This window comes from Halichoerus grypus, chromosome 12 (genome assembly GCF_964656455.1).
Source record: "Halichoerus grypus chromosome 12, mHalGry1.hap1.1, whole genome shotgun sequence".
In the NCBI taxonomy this organism is placed as follows: Eukaryota; Metazoa; Chordata; class Mammalia; order Carnivora; family Phocidae; genus Halichoerus; species Halichoerus grypus.
Window position 1 is genome coordinate 99,210,365 of NC_135723.1, and position 17,642 is coordinate 99,228,006.

Here is a 17,642-nt window from a genome sequence, read left to right on the forward strand (position 1 = left end):
TGAGTGGCATTCCAAAAAATAGCATGTGTTGGAAGCAAAATAAGTCCTTAAACTGGCAGTTTTGACATGTGATTCTTTCTACTGACCTTAACCTTGAATGTTACCTTATTCAAATACTACCCAACAATGTTTGCTGGCATTTTCCCGTACTTGGATATTCGCTATAAGCTAGAGTTCTTTGTAAAATGCAAAGGGAAGAAAATGTGAATTTCGTGAAATAATTTGACATGTGATCAGAAAGCAATCTAAAACCTGAATTAGCAAAAACAGTAGTCTCAATTTCAGTGGCAAACCCAAAATTAAGTCAAGCAGACAATATTTTCATTGTTAAAGAAATTAGTTTATATGAAATAAGAAGATGTATGCCAGTTGGAAGATGCTTTTGGATGCACTTGTGAATTAAGACCATCAGTGCGGGGGCGCGGGGCGGGGGGGCACCTGGGTGGCTCAGGCCGTTAAGTGTCTGCCTTTGGCTCAGGTCATGATCCTGAGGTCCTGGGATCGAGTCCTGCCTCGGGCTCCCTGCTCAGCGAGAATCTGCTTCTCCCTCTCCCTCTGCATCTCCCCACGACTCGTGCTCTCTCTCTCTCTCAAATAAATACATTTTTAAAAAAAGAATGCTAAAATATTTTTTAAAAGTACAAAATTGGAGGAATTTTTCTATTTCTACACTGGAATAGTTGTCATGAAACAACAAGATTATCCGATGGCAATGAATGCTGTATGTGTTTTAACATTTTGAGATAATTTTTAGATATTAAATATATGTGATACTAGCTTCCATTATCTTAGGTGATTTCTCTTTGGCAATCATTTTGCATTCCCTTTTAACGTTTTCCCTTATTAAATATCTGTATCAGGTAGAGACCACTTCACATACTGTTGAAATTATAGTCTTGCACAGTGTACTCATAATAATAATAAACTTTGCATTTTTATTATATTTTTTAGCAGAAAACCTCTGAAACTCTTAGTATAACCCTATCACAGGAAAACAATTCAATCTCAGTGCTTACTCATTATTTAAAAACAGTATTAGAAGATGCAGAATAGGTGGCGCCTGGGTGGCTCAGTCATTAAGCGTCTGCCTTCGGCTCAGGTCATGATCCCGGAGTCCTGGGATCGAGCCCCGCATCGAGCTCCCTGCTCTGTGGGAAGCCTGCTTCTCCCTCTCCCACTCCCTCTGCTTGTGTTCTCTCTCTCGCTGTGTATCTCTCTCTGTCAAATAAATAAACAAAATCTTTAAAAAAAAAATAAAAATAAAAAAAAAAAAAAGAAGATGCAGAATAATTAGAATTTGGGGAATTCTGGTTTCTCCTTCCTGAACCTGAGGATTCATATCAGTCAGGACTTTGCAGACACTGGCAGCCACGTAAGCCCCCCGGCACTCGGGCCTCCTGCTCGTAAAGGGGCCGGCCGCTGGCATCCTCCTGGCGGGTGCCGTCTGTCCACACCGCCGCCGCTGTGGACGGGTCCTGTCCTCCAGGCCTTTTCCCTTCTCAGAGCCGTGGAGGTGATGCTGGCCCGGGAGTGAGGCGGCCTGGGGTCAAGCCTGACTGCCGTCACTGAAACCCTTGGCCAGATGCCTGACTTAGTTTCTCCCCCTGTCGAATGGGACTGCAGATGGCAGCAACCTCCTGGTGTGCTTGTGACCGTCCTTGTGTGGGGCTTAGCACGCTGACATGCAGTGCGTCCCCAGTGTCAGCTGCTCGGTTTTCATCACTCAGGCCTGTCTGCTTTGCACCCCCGCCGTCCCGGTCCTTCCCGTCTTCCTTGTGCGTCACTGCCAGACCTCTCCTGTGGCTGATCTTTGTATTGCATTCCCCTTATGTTGTTTCTTTATCCAGAGCTCCCAGTTGCCCGCCCTGCCGAGTCCCCCAGTGCTCTGCCTGTCTCCCAGGCCCTGGCCTGTCTCATCCAGTCTTGCAACGTGGTCCGGTGTGCAAGTCAGACCCTCTCCGCCTTATCTGACCCACTCACACCCCTGCCCGCACTTCCTTGAACCTTAATCTTACACTGTTTTTTTTTTTTAAGATTTTATTTATTTGAGGGAGAGAGTGAGAGAGAGAGAGCGTGCACACAATCCAGAGGGGAGGGCTGAGGGAGAAGCAGAATCCCTGCTGAGCAGGGAGTCTGACATGGGGCTCAATCACAGGGCCCCCGAGATCATGACCTGAGCCAAAGGCAGACGCTTACTGGACTGAGCCACCCGGGCATCCCAGTCTTACACTATTTTTACACCACCTGCCCACCTAAGTTCTAGATATCCAGCTGATTACTGATCTTACTGGCTGATTGGTTTTCCCAGAAAAGTCCAGAATTTGAATTTTTAACAACAGCAAAAATGGGCTAAGCAAACTATCACTTGGAAAAAATTGTGTTTCCTGTGATCTTTGAATGTACAAATAATTTGAAGAATCACTTTTTTTATACAAGCTGGAAATCAGTATTTAATTTCAAGCATGGAGAATCTGTTAGTATGTCTATAAGCAAATGTCCTTTGTGTTTTGATGATGGAACCAAAACTGTTTCTTGATCTTATTTAACATCTTTGAAGAAATCTCTAAGCCTTTTGAGATATTTTGTAGTAACATATTAATACACCATTTAATCCCCAGTAACCAACTTTTGTCTCTGTTTTTCCCCTACTGAGGACCCCAAAATGTACGTACAGACGGTGTTGGATGTCCATAAGAAGTACAACGCCCTGGTCATGTCGGCGTTCAACAACGACGCTGGGTTCGTGGCCGCGCTCGACAAGGTGAGCACGTGGGCGCGGCGGCGGCGGCGCGGGGCCCGCCTGCCTCTGACTCTGCTTTGTGTTCCGCAGGCCTGTGGGCGCTTCATTAACAACAACGCCGTTACCAAAATGGCCCAGTCGTCCAGTAAATCCCCCGAGTTGCTGGCGCGATACTGCGACTCCTTGTTGAAGAAAAGGTATGAGTGACTATGTGTGTGTTTTCCTTAGTAAACCTATTTAAAGTCTCAGCTTATCTATGAGGAATTCAGCTTTGTTACATTTTACATAAAGTTGTAATCTTTGTACCTTTTGAGAAAATATTTTACACCTAATACATCTTTGTCTCCTGAAAAAGTGCTTCATGTTAGGTATTCTAGGTCCAGTTTGTTGTTTGTTTTTTTTAATGTTACCGTTGGTTTTGAGAACTGCAGGCAGTGTGACCTCTTTCGCTGAATAAAGTCCACGGGTTGGTCAGGTGGTGCTTACGAGAGTGGGAAGGAGGCAGGAGGTAAGCGTCCGTCTCGTCCTCCCGGTGCTGGCGCGGGCCTCGCTCGGCCGTGTTCCCGGGGAGGATCTGCGGCGGGAGCTCCCCCGGCTCTGGCCTGAGACAGGAGTCCCCGTGTGCTGCGGCAGTCGCATTATCGTGTGCACCCCTCACGCTTACCTCCGTCTGAGGAGTTTGTTCACTGCTGTTTCGAAGTCGTCATGTAGTTTTTTAAAGTTTATTTTTAAGTCATTACTCTACATCCAGTGTGGGGCTTGAACTCACGACCCGAGATCGAGTCCCACGCTACACCGACTGAGCCAGCCAGGCGCCCCTCATACTCTATTTTAACGTGTTTCTCACCTGCTCTTCTTCCTCCTCAGTGTGTGTGTATTAAGAGATAGCGGCCTCCTGGTCTCCTGTGGCGCTCTCCTCTCCTCTCCTCTCCTCTCTGCGTTGCGCTTCTGGTATTCCAGGTTTTATGTGTGTGTTTGGGTTTTCACAGCTTCTCTTTCCCTTTACCAGCTTCTCTCAGCTCAGAAATGCTCAAGGCTGGTTTCACTTTTCCAGAGATCCATCAGCAAACACAGTCATTTCCCAGGCCTTCATGTTGTCCTGGTTTTGAGATGAATAGACACCTCTCGAAGGCTCGTGTAACCCCATTGCAAAAAAACCTAAGAATACCTATACGGACCAAGAAAAACACTGCAAACAAGTCTCACCTAGAATAGAGTTGGGGAAATCCTAAGTCGAATATTAGCAGACTCAATTGATTAGGGAACTAAAGAATAATTCTCCAGAACATAGTATAGTTTCCTAGGAATGTGGGGATGGCTTGGCGGTAGCAAATTTAATGTAATTGACTGTATTAACAGAACTGTATGTGGTCTTCCTGACAGACATGGGAAGACGTTTGATAAGGTCACTGGCTCCCTCTCTGACTTTGCCAGAAAGCCATCTTCCCAAGTCCAGTGAGAATGGAGTGTTTGGGGGTTGTTTTCTATTTATTGCAAAGCTGGTCAGTGTGTAGTTTAGCAGTTCTGGTCAGATCCTTTCATGTATACCTTCCAGGAATAAAAATGGACTTTAAAATGGGATGCCTCGTCTGACCTGATTTCTTTTTTTTTTTTTTTTTTTTTTTTTTAAGGCTAGGTTATGTGAAAATTTTCAATATATTAATCGTGTGCTTTAGTAGACCTTGATTGTGTTTGGCAGAACGCTTATTGTCCTTTTTATCCATTGCCTTTTCACAAGGGGCCCTCATCAAGTCTCTTGCTCTGTTATTTCTTAGTTCAGGCTGCTCAAGCAGACAGAATGGCAGGCACTTGGGAGTATTGCTTCAGTGAGCACACGCTAGGGAACGGAGCTAAGAAGTAAAACTCTTCGGAGAGAGAAACCGCCCTGGCCTACCCATGTGAAGAACAGGACTAGATTTCCTGAGCCAGCTATTCTTAAGTTGAAGCACCTTTCCAGAGCTTGTTTGGTGGCTGGATCATTTTATACGAATGTATGGGGATCTTGTCTAGGAGGGACTCATAAAACCTTAGAAATGTTGTTTACCCTGCAATCACCTTTCAGTTAATACTTGTTCATAGAAGAGAAAGAATCCGTTGTTAAAGACAACCCTCTGTTACATACACAGAACCACAGAGGAAGGCAGCACTTGAATGGTTTAAACCCTTCCATTATCTTTAATGATTAGGCCATTCAAAAACTATATGCCTTTTTAGTTTTTTCAACAGTAAGGTAAAGCATATGGTAGAAAGCAGTTGTCAAAGTGAAGTTCATTAATTTTGTATTTAAATAGATTATCTGAAAGGAAAATTAAATGTTTGGGGGAACTTCAATAAGTATCTCCTGTTGAATTTCACCTTGGAAATCCTAAACGATTGTTTCGTAAATGAATTCTTCCGTGATAGGGTCAGTGTAAGATGGCCACACCGCCAGAGGTGAGAAGAGTTTGCCCGCCTCTCTGTGCACTGATCTGAAGAGAGCCGATCGGTCAGACGTTCATGGCCGCATTCTGTCACATTAGTTTGGCTCAGTGGTGCTTGCTGATTTAATGTTTGCCGATTTGTTTGAAAACAGTATGCCGTTTTTTGTTTGTTTTTTTTTTAATCTCAGTTCCAAGAACCCAGAAGAAGCTGAGCTAGAAGACACGCTCAACCAAGTGGTAAGGCGCTTCTCACTAACCACGCCGGGTTCCAGCAGCCGTTTATCTACAAGTTTTAAGCTTATTTGTATAGGGTATCTGAAATGTGACAGTTAATAGGATCATCTATTTTACTTTGAATCTGTGGTGTTACTTCCTAAATTGAGTCATTAATGTTAGCATTTGTACTTTTCTCACGAGTACTAAGTCTACACCAACTTAATGTGATTTAAGGGGTTACCGCAGCTATTTCGAGGCGCGGGTGGTGGTTTTGGCCCCCGTACACGCTGGCTCACAGGCCAGGCAGAGCAGCTGGGGCGGCGGCGGGCGCGGGCTCGGGGCGGCGGGTGGCTCGTGCACTGAGCGTGCTCTCTCGGTGGCTCCGCTAGATGGTGGTCTTCAAGTATATAGAGGATAAAGACGTGTTTCAGAAGTTCTATGCGAAGATGCTGGCCAAGAGACTCGTGCATCAGAACAGTGCCAGCGACGACGCCGAAGCAAGCATGATCTCTAAGTTAAAGGTAAACGTAACCCTGTCCCGGAAAAGGCCCGTGTTTAAGTCCCCGTGAGGGGTCTTAGTGGTTGCAGGTGTCATCGGGCAGCGTCGCGAGTTTGTGTGGTGTGGTCCCCAGTGCCCCACGACGGGAGGGCTGTGACCGGCCAGGCCCCCCCCCCCGCTGTCCTGTCAGGCCGGGCTGTGCTGCGCTCGCCCCCCGAGCACCTCCCGGCTCCGCGTGTGGGGCCTCCGCTCTGCCTTCACGCACCGGAACCGCGCAGCGGGGCTCAGCCCACACTTGTGTCTGGTGGGCTTTGAGGTGCTGGCTGTTCCGTTCCGCTCTGAGGTTAGTTCAGCGTGTGCGGCCGTATCTGCCGGAGGGCTGTGGAGCAGTTAGCTCATCCTCCGGCCCCCTCTGTGCTGAGCCCGTGCTGGTCGCCGTGCTTGCTGTTAGGTGTGGTGGACATACTTCACTGTGACCTGAAATTATAGTTCGATGGCTGTGTGATTCTGCTCAGACCGCCGTGACAAAATTCCACAGGCTGGGGGCTTAAACAGGAGAAATGTATTCTCACAGTGCTGGAGGCTGGAAGTCCAGGATCGAGGTACTGGCTGATCCACTTCCTGGTGAGGACTCTCCTCCCAGTCTGGTGACGGCCACCTCCCTGCTCTGTCCTCACGTGGTGAGGAGCGAGCAGACTCCGGTCTCTTCTTACAAGGGCACTAGTTCCGTCAGGAGGGCCCTGTCGTCATGACTTCCTCTGAACAGTCGTTTCCCCAGGACCCTACCTCCCCATACCATCACACTGGGGGTCAGGCTTCAGCAGACGAGTTCAGGGGACACACAGTTCAGCCCACAGTAGGGGATAAGAGACATAAAATATGTCATCTTTGTATTCTGTTAGATAGCCTTTCTCTTCGATGCTCCAAGGAAAGTTACTATGTGAGTAAAGATTTAGCTGCTTGGTTACGTGTAACTTTGGAGAGTGTGTTCATTTCAATCGGGACGTACCGACAGTGGGGGATGTCCAGTGTTAGCAGCTTTAGCAGCAGTTTTGGTACAGTTGTAGGATTTCCATCAGATTCCCTTGTATACACTTACGTTTTTATAGAAGTTAATAAGACACTTATCGGGTTCATTTCAGCAAGCTTGTGGGTTTGAATACACCTCTAAACTGCAGCGGATGTTTCAAGACATTGGCGTGAGCAAAGATTTGAATGAGCAGTTCAAAAAGCACCTGACGAACTCAGAACCGCTGGACTGTGAGTATCCACGTGTGCATCAGCTGCTTTCACAGGCCATGTTCTTAGAGAAGTTCATGCCCTTTGTGGCAAATGAGAGGGGTGACAAAATACTAAGGAAAGCTGCGTGATGCGTTCTCAGAAATTCCGGGACGGACGAGTAGGAAGTGCCTCCCACATGCGCTAGGGGAGTCCTGTGACCTGGTGACGTTAGATGACAGGGCACAGAGCGTGTCAGCCTTTCCCAGGGGACCCAGCCGGTTGAGAGCTGGGGGCGCTGAGCCTTGCCCTCTCCCAGTTGCTGACATGGCCGCCCCACCCTGGGCACCTACGAGCTCAGGGCTCCACACACAGTTTAATATTTACTAAGTTGCTTTAACCTTAGTTCGGATCCAATCTAGCATTTATTTTTTTAAATGAAGAGAAACGGACTTGGCTGTATCGATGACAGCCTCAAACTAAGCAGAGATCTCACGGCTCCAGATTGGTGTGCAGATGCGGGCGGGCTGGGCGCCAGGCCACGCTCCTCTTGTCAGGTCCACGGGGGTGGTCGTGGGCCGATGATGCTGACATCCTCACGTGGTAATGCTCTCTTTTTAAATAAAAAATGGGAACTTTACTTTTCCCCAAAACTAAACTCTTCCATTGTTAAACTTGGCAGGGAGGCCAGTGGACTCCTCGGCTCTTTGTGATGATGGTATTACTGTTCTAATTTATAGCTTATAGATATTGTATATAGTGTTGGTGGTCGCGAGGGCTACACAGAACATCCTGAAGTGAGCTGTTTACGTTTGGGGTTTTTGTTTTCTGAGTTGGGGCCTCCAGGGGCGGCCGTGCTGGGCGGGCTCAGGGGCGCTCGAGTGGCCCCAAGGCCTGGCAGCAAACCCAAGTGACCGGGGCAGAGCAGGCCAACAGTGTCAGAAGTCTGAGCTAGAAGTGAAACGAAAAACTGTCCCTCTCTAGAGGAAAAGCGTTTCTGGCTCTTTCCCCTTTTACTCATTTTAATTGAGTGAAATAATTTAACTGAGATATGGTCAGTTCTTCATTTTATACTGAAACAGAGTTTTTCATTCAGTATGTTTCTTTTAATACAAGGCAGTCCACGTTTATTTGAACGGCAGCCTTGTTCAGTTCATGGGACTAACTGTGTTCCTGCATTTCATTCCCCGCCTCAGTGGATTTCAGTATTCAAGTGCTGAGCTCCGGGTCGTGGCCCTTCCAGCAGTCTTGCACGTTTGCCTTGCCGTCGGAGGTAAGGGTGGCTTTGTCTTGGGTTCTGTTAGTGCTGAGCAGATGAGAAGGGTGACCTTGGCCTTGACCCCCAGGGTGCCTGCAGAAGGCCTTCCCGTGGGCCGGCCATGCAGCAGTATGGTGGGGGGGCCCCCAGGGCGGCGGCTGGGGGCCGTGCTGCAACCCCCCGACAGTAACCTGTGTGCCTTACGGTTAGAAATGGTTCTCGATAGGACCCTCGAATGCCTACGTGAGTCCAACACCTACATTTGTATTTTACTTTTATGTTCTAAGCACTTTGTCCTGTAAACTTGGCAAGGTGTATTTATTGAGAAATGCTGACTGTGGGATGTGGTGAGGTAGCTACTCCACACAGTGCTGTCTGTCCTCTTGTCCAGTTGGAGCGTAGTTACCAGCGATTCACGGCCTTTTACGCCAGCCGTCACAGCGGCAGGAAATTGACTTGGTTGTATCAACTGTCTAAAGGAGAACTGGTAACCAACTGCTTCAAAAACAGATACACTCTGCAGGTAAGATCACCCTGCTGTTCTGGAATATATGTATTTTTTAAGTCTAAATGAGGATAAGACAAATCGTGGAACTCAGAATCCAGTGATTGGTGCCACAGAATCTACAGAGTTAAGCTTCTGGCAAAGTCCTGTAGTGGTTCACACAGCCCGGGTTTGAGAGTGAGAGGAGCTGAATCCTGATGCTTTCTCACTGACGGACAGGTGACTTACTGATGCCTCAGTTTCCTTCTCCATAAAATGGGGGTGCTAGTGCTTACGCTTTGGAAGTGATGTGAGAATTTAGTGAAATAACATGCTTAATAAGCGTTTGTCACAGCTCCCACCTGCCGCACACTATGTGTGTAGCTTCAGAAGCCGGAGTTTAGTGTACTTAATTATGGTAATAGCCCTTTTCCCTTGGCAGAGCAGCTTCACGTTAATAATAACCCTCAGTGCTTGCCGCAGGACTGAGTACGGACTAGTAAGAACTGCGTAGTTACTGTTTCAGTTTGACAGAGGAGAAACTGAGACCCGGGGCAATTTAAGTGACTTCCTCGGGATCCCAGCTTATGTGTGGCAGAGCCAAAATTTCAGTGAGCGTGGATGCATAAGTAGCGTGTATTTACATACACAAAACGTCATAGAAGAAAGTTCGAAATTATTTCAGTGTTTGAAAGGTGGGAAATGACGTCTTTCAGGAAGACGTTGCATTATGGTGGAGTTGTGACACTTTGTATTCTCTTTTACATAGATCTGCTTGATTTTTTGCATCTATCAGAAGAATTTGTTTCATAAATAAGTTCTTCAGACTTAAGCTCTGGATTTTTGGAGGTTTTCCCATGCATTTAAATTTTGCTTCTCTTTCTTTTATATGTGGGGCCTCAAAGGCATCCACCTTCCAGATGGCGATCCTGCTTCAGTACAACACGGAGGACGCTTACGCGGTGCAGCAGCTGACCGACAGCACTCAAATCAAAATGGTATCTTAGCGCTTCTCGGCCTCTCGTATGCGCCACCTCGCCGTCTCCTTAGTCTCGTGAGCGCTGCAGGAGGGAGTGGGGAGAGGACGTGGGGGTCCTTGATTGGAAATAGCTACTGGCCTTAGGACTATAAATGATGCACGTTCCTTAAAAACTTCATTTTTAAACTCAGTGTAACCTACACCATGTGTACGTATGTGCACGCGCACGCACACACGCACACACAAATGTGAGCACAACATGCTTTCTCCCGTTCGTTTAACCCATTCTTAACCCTCTTTACAGCTAGGCTTTTCTTACTAAGCTCAAATGTCACTTAATTATCATGCTATTCTTCCTATCAGTCATGTTCTTTATTGAGACATATTTCACATACATAAATTTCACCATTTGTAAATAGTTCAGTGGGTTTTCACAAGGTCGTACAGCCAACCACCACCGTCCAATTCCAGAACATTTCCATCATCCCAAAAAGAAACCCATTAGCCTGTAGCAATAACTGCCCTCTACTCCTCAGCCCCTGACGACCACTAACTTACTTTCTGTCTGTGCATTTGCCTACTCTGGGCATTTTGTGTTAATGGTGTCATAGTATGTGCCTTTTCTGTCTGCCTTTCACTTGTATTCTCAAGGTTTCTCCATGTGATAGTGTATAGATCTCTTTTATTCTGTTTTATGGCTGAAATACATTCCAGTGTATGGATGGACCACGTTGTGCTTCTCCATTCATCAGTTGATGGACATTTGGGTTGTTTCCACATTTTAATTATTAGGAATAGTGCTGCTGTGAACATTCGTGTGCAAGTTGTCGTATGAACATATTTTCAGTTTTCTTGGGTATATACCTAGGTGTGAAATATCCGAGTCATGATGGATTTAACTCATTGAGGAACAGCCCAACTGCCCCACGATGGCTGCATCCATTCAGGGGCTCACCAGCTGTGTAGGAGGGTCCAGTTTCTCCACACCCTTGCCAACATTTGTCATTCTCTTTTTTTTTTTTAAATTATAGCCATCCTAGTGGATATGAAACAATCCTTCATTGTGGTTCTGATTTGCATTTCCCTAACAACTGATGATGTTGAGTGTCTACTCAGGTTCTTATTGACCATTTATATATATATATTCTTTAGGGAAATGTCTACTTGAATCCTCTGCCCGTGCCCATTTTTTATTTGGGTTGTTTTTTTTATTGTTGAGTAGTAAGAATTCTTTATATATTCTGTACATAGAGCTTCTTTTTCTTTTATTGCTTGTGCTTTTGTTGTCCTAAGGAGCCATTGCCTGATTCAAAGTCAAAGATTTCTTTCCCTCTTGATTGGTACTGCCTTACTGAAAATCAGTTGGCCGTAGGTGGATGGGTGTATTTGTGGATTCTCAGTTCTTTTCCAGTAATCTGTATGTCTGTCTTTATGACAATATCACATTATCTTGGTTGCTGTTTTGTAGTAAGTTTTGAAGCTGAGACCTCCAGCTTTGTCCTTTTTCAAAATTGTGTTGGCTGTTCCGAGTCCCTCGTATTCCCATATGAATTTCAGAATTCGCTTGTCCGTTGTTAGAGGCTGCATCGAATCTGCGGATTGCTTGGGGTGGGGGTGGTAATCTTTGTCTTATGAGTAGTAAGTCTTCCAACTCATGACCATGAGCAGCTTTCCATTCACATACGTTGTCTTTCATTTCTCTAAATTGTGTTTCATAGTTTTATATCTACAAGTCTTGCACTTTGGTTAAATTTATTCCTAAGTATTGTGTTTGGTGCTTTTGTAAATGGAATTGTTTGTTCGTTGCTAGATATGGCTGAACTCAATTTTTTAATTTTTTTGAAGATTCTTTAGTGGTTTTTCTCATACACAGTCATGTCATCTGCAAGTACAGCTAGTTTTACTTCCTTTTCCTATTTGGATGCCTTTTATTTTTCTTGCCTGATTGCTTTGGCTAGAATTTCCAATACAGTGTTGAATAGAGATGGTGTGAGTTGGCATCCTTGTCTTATTCCTGATCTTAGGGGAAAGCTTCAGCTTGTTACTGTTAAGTATGATATTAGCTATAGGTTTTTCTTAGATTCCCTTTATTAAAGGAGTTTCCTTCTATTCATGGTTTTTTTTGTTGTTTTTTTTGTTTTTTTTAGGGTTTTCATCATGACAGAGTGTTGAATTTGGTTAAACTGCTTCTTCTCTATTGAGATAAAAATGTGCTTTTTGTTTATTAATGTGGTAGATTGATTGCTTTTCTTATGTTGCAACCTCGCATTCCTGGGGTAAACCCCACCTGGGCATGGGATATAATACTTTTTATATGCTGGTGGGCTTGGTTTGCTGGTATTTGCTTGAGGATTTTTACGTCTGCATTCACAGGAATATTGGTCTGTTGTTTTCTTGGGATGTTTTTGCCTGGTTTTGCTGTCAGGGTAATACTGGCCTCATTGAATGTCAGGAAAATCATTTATTGTTTGATCGTGCTTCAAGTTAGTCCAAAGTACATCTGCAAATTCTAATAACAAACTGGATTTGCCCCTTTGTATGTAAGTCTTTCTCATTCCTCCTCACATCAGGAGGACTCGCATCGGGGGAGAGGCTCAGGCCGCCACAGGCTGTGGGGAGGGCGCTGCCCTTGGCACCTGCTCCGCAGAGCTGACAGGTCCATGGGTTTTCGCTGCACCTGTCTCAACTGGTCTGCAGCCGAGAGTAGCACTCCATGCGGGGAGGGTGCTCCCTCCCTGCTCCACACTCATTCTTCCATCAGATCTGGCTCACGAGTGAGACCTCTGCCGGCGACCTTCTAGATGCGTCCGGCAGTGTCCCAGTCCTGCTCTGTGGGTCTGGCCTGGTCAGTAGACCAGAGGCCTCTCGCTTTCGTGGCTTTAGGTTTGTGCCCTCGGACCAGAATGGGTTTCCTGAGAGTCAAGGGCAGGCCCGCTCTGTCCGTCGGGGTAGGAGGTGGGGATGGGTGTGCATCCAGGGGACAAGGGGCAGATGGTACTGTCCGGTGTCATGGGATCCCAAAGCCGAAGGAGAGCTGGGAAGTGACCCACCACCCATGTTTATAGGCTAGGAAACGGCCAGAGGTGCCACATGGTGCTTAGCATTCAGCGAAGGAAATTGACAGTGGGGTCACCCAGCTGCCACTGAGCCCCGTCATCTTTGGGAGCAGAGTGCTCTCCGGTCTTGCTGGAGCCCTTGAACGTTACTTTTATGGTGATCCATGTCCAAGACGAGCTGTCAGGCAGCTGAGGGGTGAAGAGGTTCCCGTAGGTTTAAGTGAGGACATCAGTGTGGTTTCAATATTTAAACGTGAGTCGTCGGTTTTTATTACTAGGTGGTCAAGGCCAGAAAGGGGTTGGCTTCACTTTGAAGTGGGTGCGGGTGGCAGTAGTGAATTTAGGGGACCCCTTAAGCACACCTCTTTTTTTCCCTGGGTACATCCTTCTGTTTGGGTGACTGGTGTGTTTCTGAGGAAAACGAATGATGGCATCGCATGTGGTTTGTATCACAAAGAGAAATGTATTTTTTTTCTTTATCTTTTCCTCTTTAATTGCAGGACATTTTGGCACAAGTCCTACAGATTTTATTGAAGTCGAAGTTACTGGTATGTTTGGGCCTTTTCTGTGTTAAGCTAGAACAAAGCCTTGTCCTGAGACCGTGTAGTAACACTTGTCTCTTGACAGGTCCTGGAAGACGAAAATGCCAATGTTGATGAGGTGGAATTGAAGCCAGATACCTTAATAAAATTATATCTCGGTTATAAAAAGTAAGGAAAATCTACTAAGTAGGTGGTTCTAGACCACAGACTCCTGTCCCTGTGTCCGTTCCCCCCGCCCCCATCTGCAACGGGGCTGCAGGCGGAGGCCGGGTGTGGCGTGGGGCGGCCCCAGCACCCGGCCGGGGTCCCATCTGAGGATCCTAGATACTCCTCCACGCAACTCCATCTCAGGTGTTGGTGGTTTCTGCATCTGGCAGGCGGCTCCTTAAACGGCTCCGCAAGAAAGTTTGGACTTCTGTGTCCGAGTGACTTGATTTTGTTTCATTTGACCAAATTTGGGAGAGCAGAGGAAGGCGCTGCGTCTCCCGTGATGCACGTGTCCTGTCCCTGGCTGGGTGGGAGGCCGCGTGCCCTCTGCCCTGGTCCTGCGGAGCGGGGGCTTCTTACAGAGTGAAAACGGAAGGAAGCCTTCAGCGCCTGTCTTTGGAAACAACAGTGATTGGTTTCCTTCATGTCTTGACAGTAAGAAGTTAAGGGTTAACATCAACGTGCCGATGAAAACCGAACAGAAGCAGGAACAAGAAACCACACACAAAAATATTGAGGAAGACCGCAAACTGCTGATTCAGGTGACTCTGGGCCCGCGTCGGGTGGTGTCCCTCGCGGAGGTGGCCGATCGAAGCCGGGCTTGCATTGTGTGTGGGTCGGGGCGGCCGCCAGGCTGGCAGCGGCTTCTGACTGGGGCAGGGACATGGACGAGCCGGGGCCGGGGGGTCACGGTGAGGCAGCCTCTCTGGCTCTGAGGACTGAGCATTTTCTCGTTTCTTAAGTGCTCTGTACTTGGGCGAGATCATTAGATCAGACCAAAACACACTGATGTTTCTTACGTTCGAGTTGAAACATCGTATCCTGCCGTGTGCTTGTTAGCGTTTATGAAATCACGGTCCTCTGCGGAGGGACAGCAGCCTCTTGGCCAGTGGTCCTGGGTGCTGAAGGGCGGCTCTAACAGTGGGACATCCTGGTTTCCCCCCTTGGGTGGCGCAGGCGGCCATCGTGAGGATCATGAAGATGAGGAAGGTCCTCAAGCACCAGCAGCTGCTTGGAGAAGTTCTCACTCAGCTGTCCTCGAGATTCAAACCGCGGGTCCCAGTAATTAAGGTACACGAATCACCTAGCAGAAGCACGCCGTTTCTTACGTTAGAAGAGAAAAGGTGTAACAAACACTAGATTGAAGGAACTCGGCTTATTCATACGTACCAGGTTTCTACATAAGAAAATAAGCTTAATTTTTAAACCTTTTTATTGACCTCTGCATCTACAGAGCCGTGCACAAATCCTAAGTGTTCGGTTTGCTGATTTTCCCAAAGTAAATACACTTGTACAACCAAGACCCAAATCAAGAGGTTAGAAGGTGACCAGCATTCCAGAAGCTTCCCCCTTGCTGCCTCCTAGCCAGTAGCTCTGCTCCCGCAGAATCCCCTCTGGCCTGTCTGTAGCCCCCCACAGCACTGCTGCCTCCCTCGGAGCTCGGTGTAACCGGCTTCTAGAGAGTTCCCGCTCCTCGGCCCGCTTGGGGGTGATCGCCTGGGCCGTAGTTTGTCCGCGGCGTGTGCACCTTCGCTGCTGGATGGTCCTCCCCCGTGTGAGCCGACCGCAGCTCCGGGCGATGGCTACCTGCCTCGGTCTAGTGGGCTGTTGGAAATAGAAACCCGGCGGCTCCCTGAGACCACGTGGCTGAACGGCAGCCGGTGCGGAGCCCCCGAGGGCGGCAGCTGAGCGGTGACTCCCCGGCAGGCGGGAGGCCCCCTCTACCCCCTGGGATCGCGTGTAGCCGGGAGCTGGCGGCTGGTGCGGCGCCTGGCCCAGGGGCCGGGGTGTGGGGAGGCCTGGAGGGACGCAGGCCCCTCTCAGCGGGGACTTTGACGGAATGGGCACTTTCCCATTCTGGAAAGCAAGGTCTTGGCTGCCCGGGAAGGAAAGCAGCGTGCTGAAGGGGCGCAGGGGGTGAAGTCGCTCCCTGACTGAGCTCTCGGGGGCGGGGGGGAGCGTCCCTGCTGAGGGTGGCCAGCTCTGTTCTGATAACAAACGTGTTTCTCTTCCCCTTTCGCTACCTCTCCCTTTTTTAAAATAATGCCCAGAAATGCATTGACATTCTGATCGAGAAAGAATATTTGGAGCGAGTTGACGGTGAAAAGGACACCTACAGTTACTTGGCTTAACCCTTCTAGAAGGGTCTGACTGTGCGACCCACAGCAAACAGTTCCTGGTGGAGAGAACAACTCAAGTTCAGAGCAGCCAGCCTGCCGCCATCTGGACCTCCCTTTTTAAAACTGAGACCGAGACTCCCCAGCAGCTGGTCTCAGGTGTACATCAGAACTGCTCAGGATTGATACATTTCAAGTCTGTAAATATGGACGCCAACGCCATTTAACCTAATTTAAGAACAGAGGGGACTCGAAGCTCCCCTGCTGAGGGCTGCATGCTACTGCATTTAAATCAATCCATCGGCCACGGGGTTAACCGCTGTCGTCCTTGGCAGCTTTACAGCGTTGGCAGCACTTTGAGAGCAAGGCTAATGGACCCACGTGTAATCTGCTATGAGAAACCATTTGTATAGTGTGTTTCATTTTTTAATGTGTGAAAATAAAGAAAATTAAAGGATTTCTGTACAAGTCGCATTTGGTGTTGTTTTAAGTTTTACTAATTCCTACATGTAAGTAAAAGCTGTAATGATTGTGCAGATTTATAACCCCCATGTCTTCCTGTAGAAAAGGCTGCATTCTTCAGACTGAAAATGTTTTTTACATCTTAAAACCGTAAGCCCCCCCGTCTCTCCCCACACGCTCCTGCGTCTCTCTGGGACTTGCTGGAAGCGTGTTGCTCCTCTTGGCCGCTCGGGAGGACTGGCCTCTCGCGGGGAGTGCCCCCTTTCCCCGGTGGGGGCCACGGGGAGAGGAGGGGGCTTGGTGCCGGCTCCCTGCCTCTCCGCCACCCTGTCCCCACGGCCACGGGCCCCCGTGCGTGCTCACGCCCGCCTCCGCTTCCGACGGTGGTTCGCACACACGGGCGACAGTTCAGGACGAGCACGTCCACTCCTCCTGGTAAGACAGCCCCCCGGCCCTGGCCCGAGGACAGCGGCGAGACCCCCGCCTCCCACTGCTGACAGGCCAGCAGCCGGGGGCGGGGCGGGGGTCGTGGGGGCCCGAGCTCCAAGCCGCGCTGCACAGGCTGGGCCACGTGCTAGCGAGCCCCTTTTGCAGTCACCTGCTGGCCAGGGGACAGAAGGGAAAGGAGGTGGTGGCAGAGACTCTTGTCCGCGGCCCGGCTTCCTCCAGGGACGGGAGCACCTGCACCTCCACCCGTGCCCTGATCAGTGACACGTGGAAGACGCGGAAGTGCAGTTCCCCCCATTTCTTGGAAGCTTTGGCACCTGCAGGTTTGTTTAAATCTGATAAAAACAACGGTAATAGCGTTCATGTCACAGCTTCCGGTGTCTATAATGTATCTTTTCCAGTTTTACAAAGATTCCCACCGTAAACAGAAAGCAGGGGTGCCCGGGGCTCCCCATACATGCTGGCCTTGCCCCCCCATGTCCTCTCAGCGCTTGTGTCCTTCTGTCGAAGGTGGGAGAGACTTCCTGAGACCGGGCCGGGGTGTCGAAGCCGTCCCGGATGGAGAAGGGACCCCGGGGTACACGGCAGGACACGCGGCCGGCGAGCGGGTGAGTCAGGCGGCCCTCCCACGTGCTCACCCCGTCCCCGTCCCCCTCACGCTCGGTAAAGGGCCACTGCACGGGTGTAGAAAGAAAAACTCCGTGCGTTTTGCGTTTCTTCCCCAAACTGCCCACGTCTGGCAAAATGAGGCGCCTCCGAATGCCAGCCCCGAAAACCGAGGTCCCACACGTGCCGATGAACCACAGGTCTGTTCCGAGGTCCCCAGGGGCCTGCGGCGCGCGGTCCCCGTGCAGAGGCTAAGCCGGAGGGGGAGAGCGCGGGCTGTGGCTGTGGAGGCCGGGGCCTGAGGGGCCGGGTTCCTCTCACCCAGGGCGGACACCTGCGCGCTAGGACCTTAGTCGGCAGTCTCTGAGGGTAACAGGCTCTCCGCGCGGGC

General features: G+C 48.9%; 1 protein-coding gene across 6 annotated transcripts in view; it reads left to right on the top strand.

Moving 5' to 3' along the window:
- The window catches only part of CUL1 (cullin 1), a 100,614-nt gene extending 84,404 nt beyond the window's left edge, over positions 1 to 16,210 (top strand). For all 6 annotated transcript variants that reach the window (XM_036121188.2, XM_036121178.2, XM_078059690.1 and 3 more), the window contains exons 10-22: positions 2,654 to 2,761; positions 2,831 to 2,937; positions 5,349 to 5,397; positions 5,766 to 5,897; positions 7,018 to 7,135; positions 8,290 to 8,366; positions 8,743 to 8,874; positions 9,741 to 9,833; positions 13,371 to 13,418; positions 13,498 to 13,580; positions 14,056 to 14,161; positions 14,577 to 14,690; positions 15,671 to 16,210. In XM_036121188.2, the coding sequence (XP_035977081.1) occupies positions 2,654 to 2,761; positions 2,831 to 2,937; positions 5,349 to 5,397; positions 5,766 to 5,897; positions 7,018 to 7,135; positions 8,290 to 8,366; positions 8,743 to 8,874; positions 9,741 to 9,833; positions 13,371 to 13,418; positions 13,498 to 13,580; positions 14,056 to 14,161; positions 14,577 to 14,690; positions 15,671 to 15,751 (1,248 nt within the window). In that variant the 3' untranslated portion in view covers positions 15,752 to 16,210. The remainder of the gene's footprint in view (positions 1 to 2,653; positions 2,762 to 2,830; positions 2,938 to 5,348; positions 5,398 to 5,765; positions 5,898 to 7,017; positions 7,136 to 8,289; positions 8,367 to 8,742; positions 8,875 to 9,740; positions 9,834 to 13,370; positions 13,419 to 13,497; positions 13,581 to 14,055; positions 14,162 to 14,576; positions 14,691 to 15,670) is intronic.
- Positions 16,211 to 17,642: the final 1,432 nt, after the last annotated feature.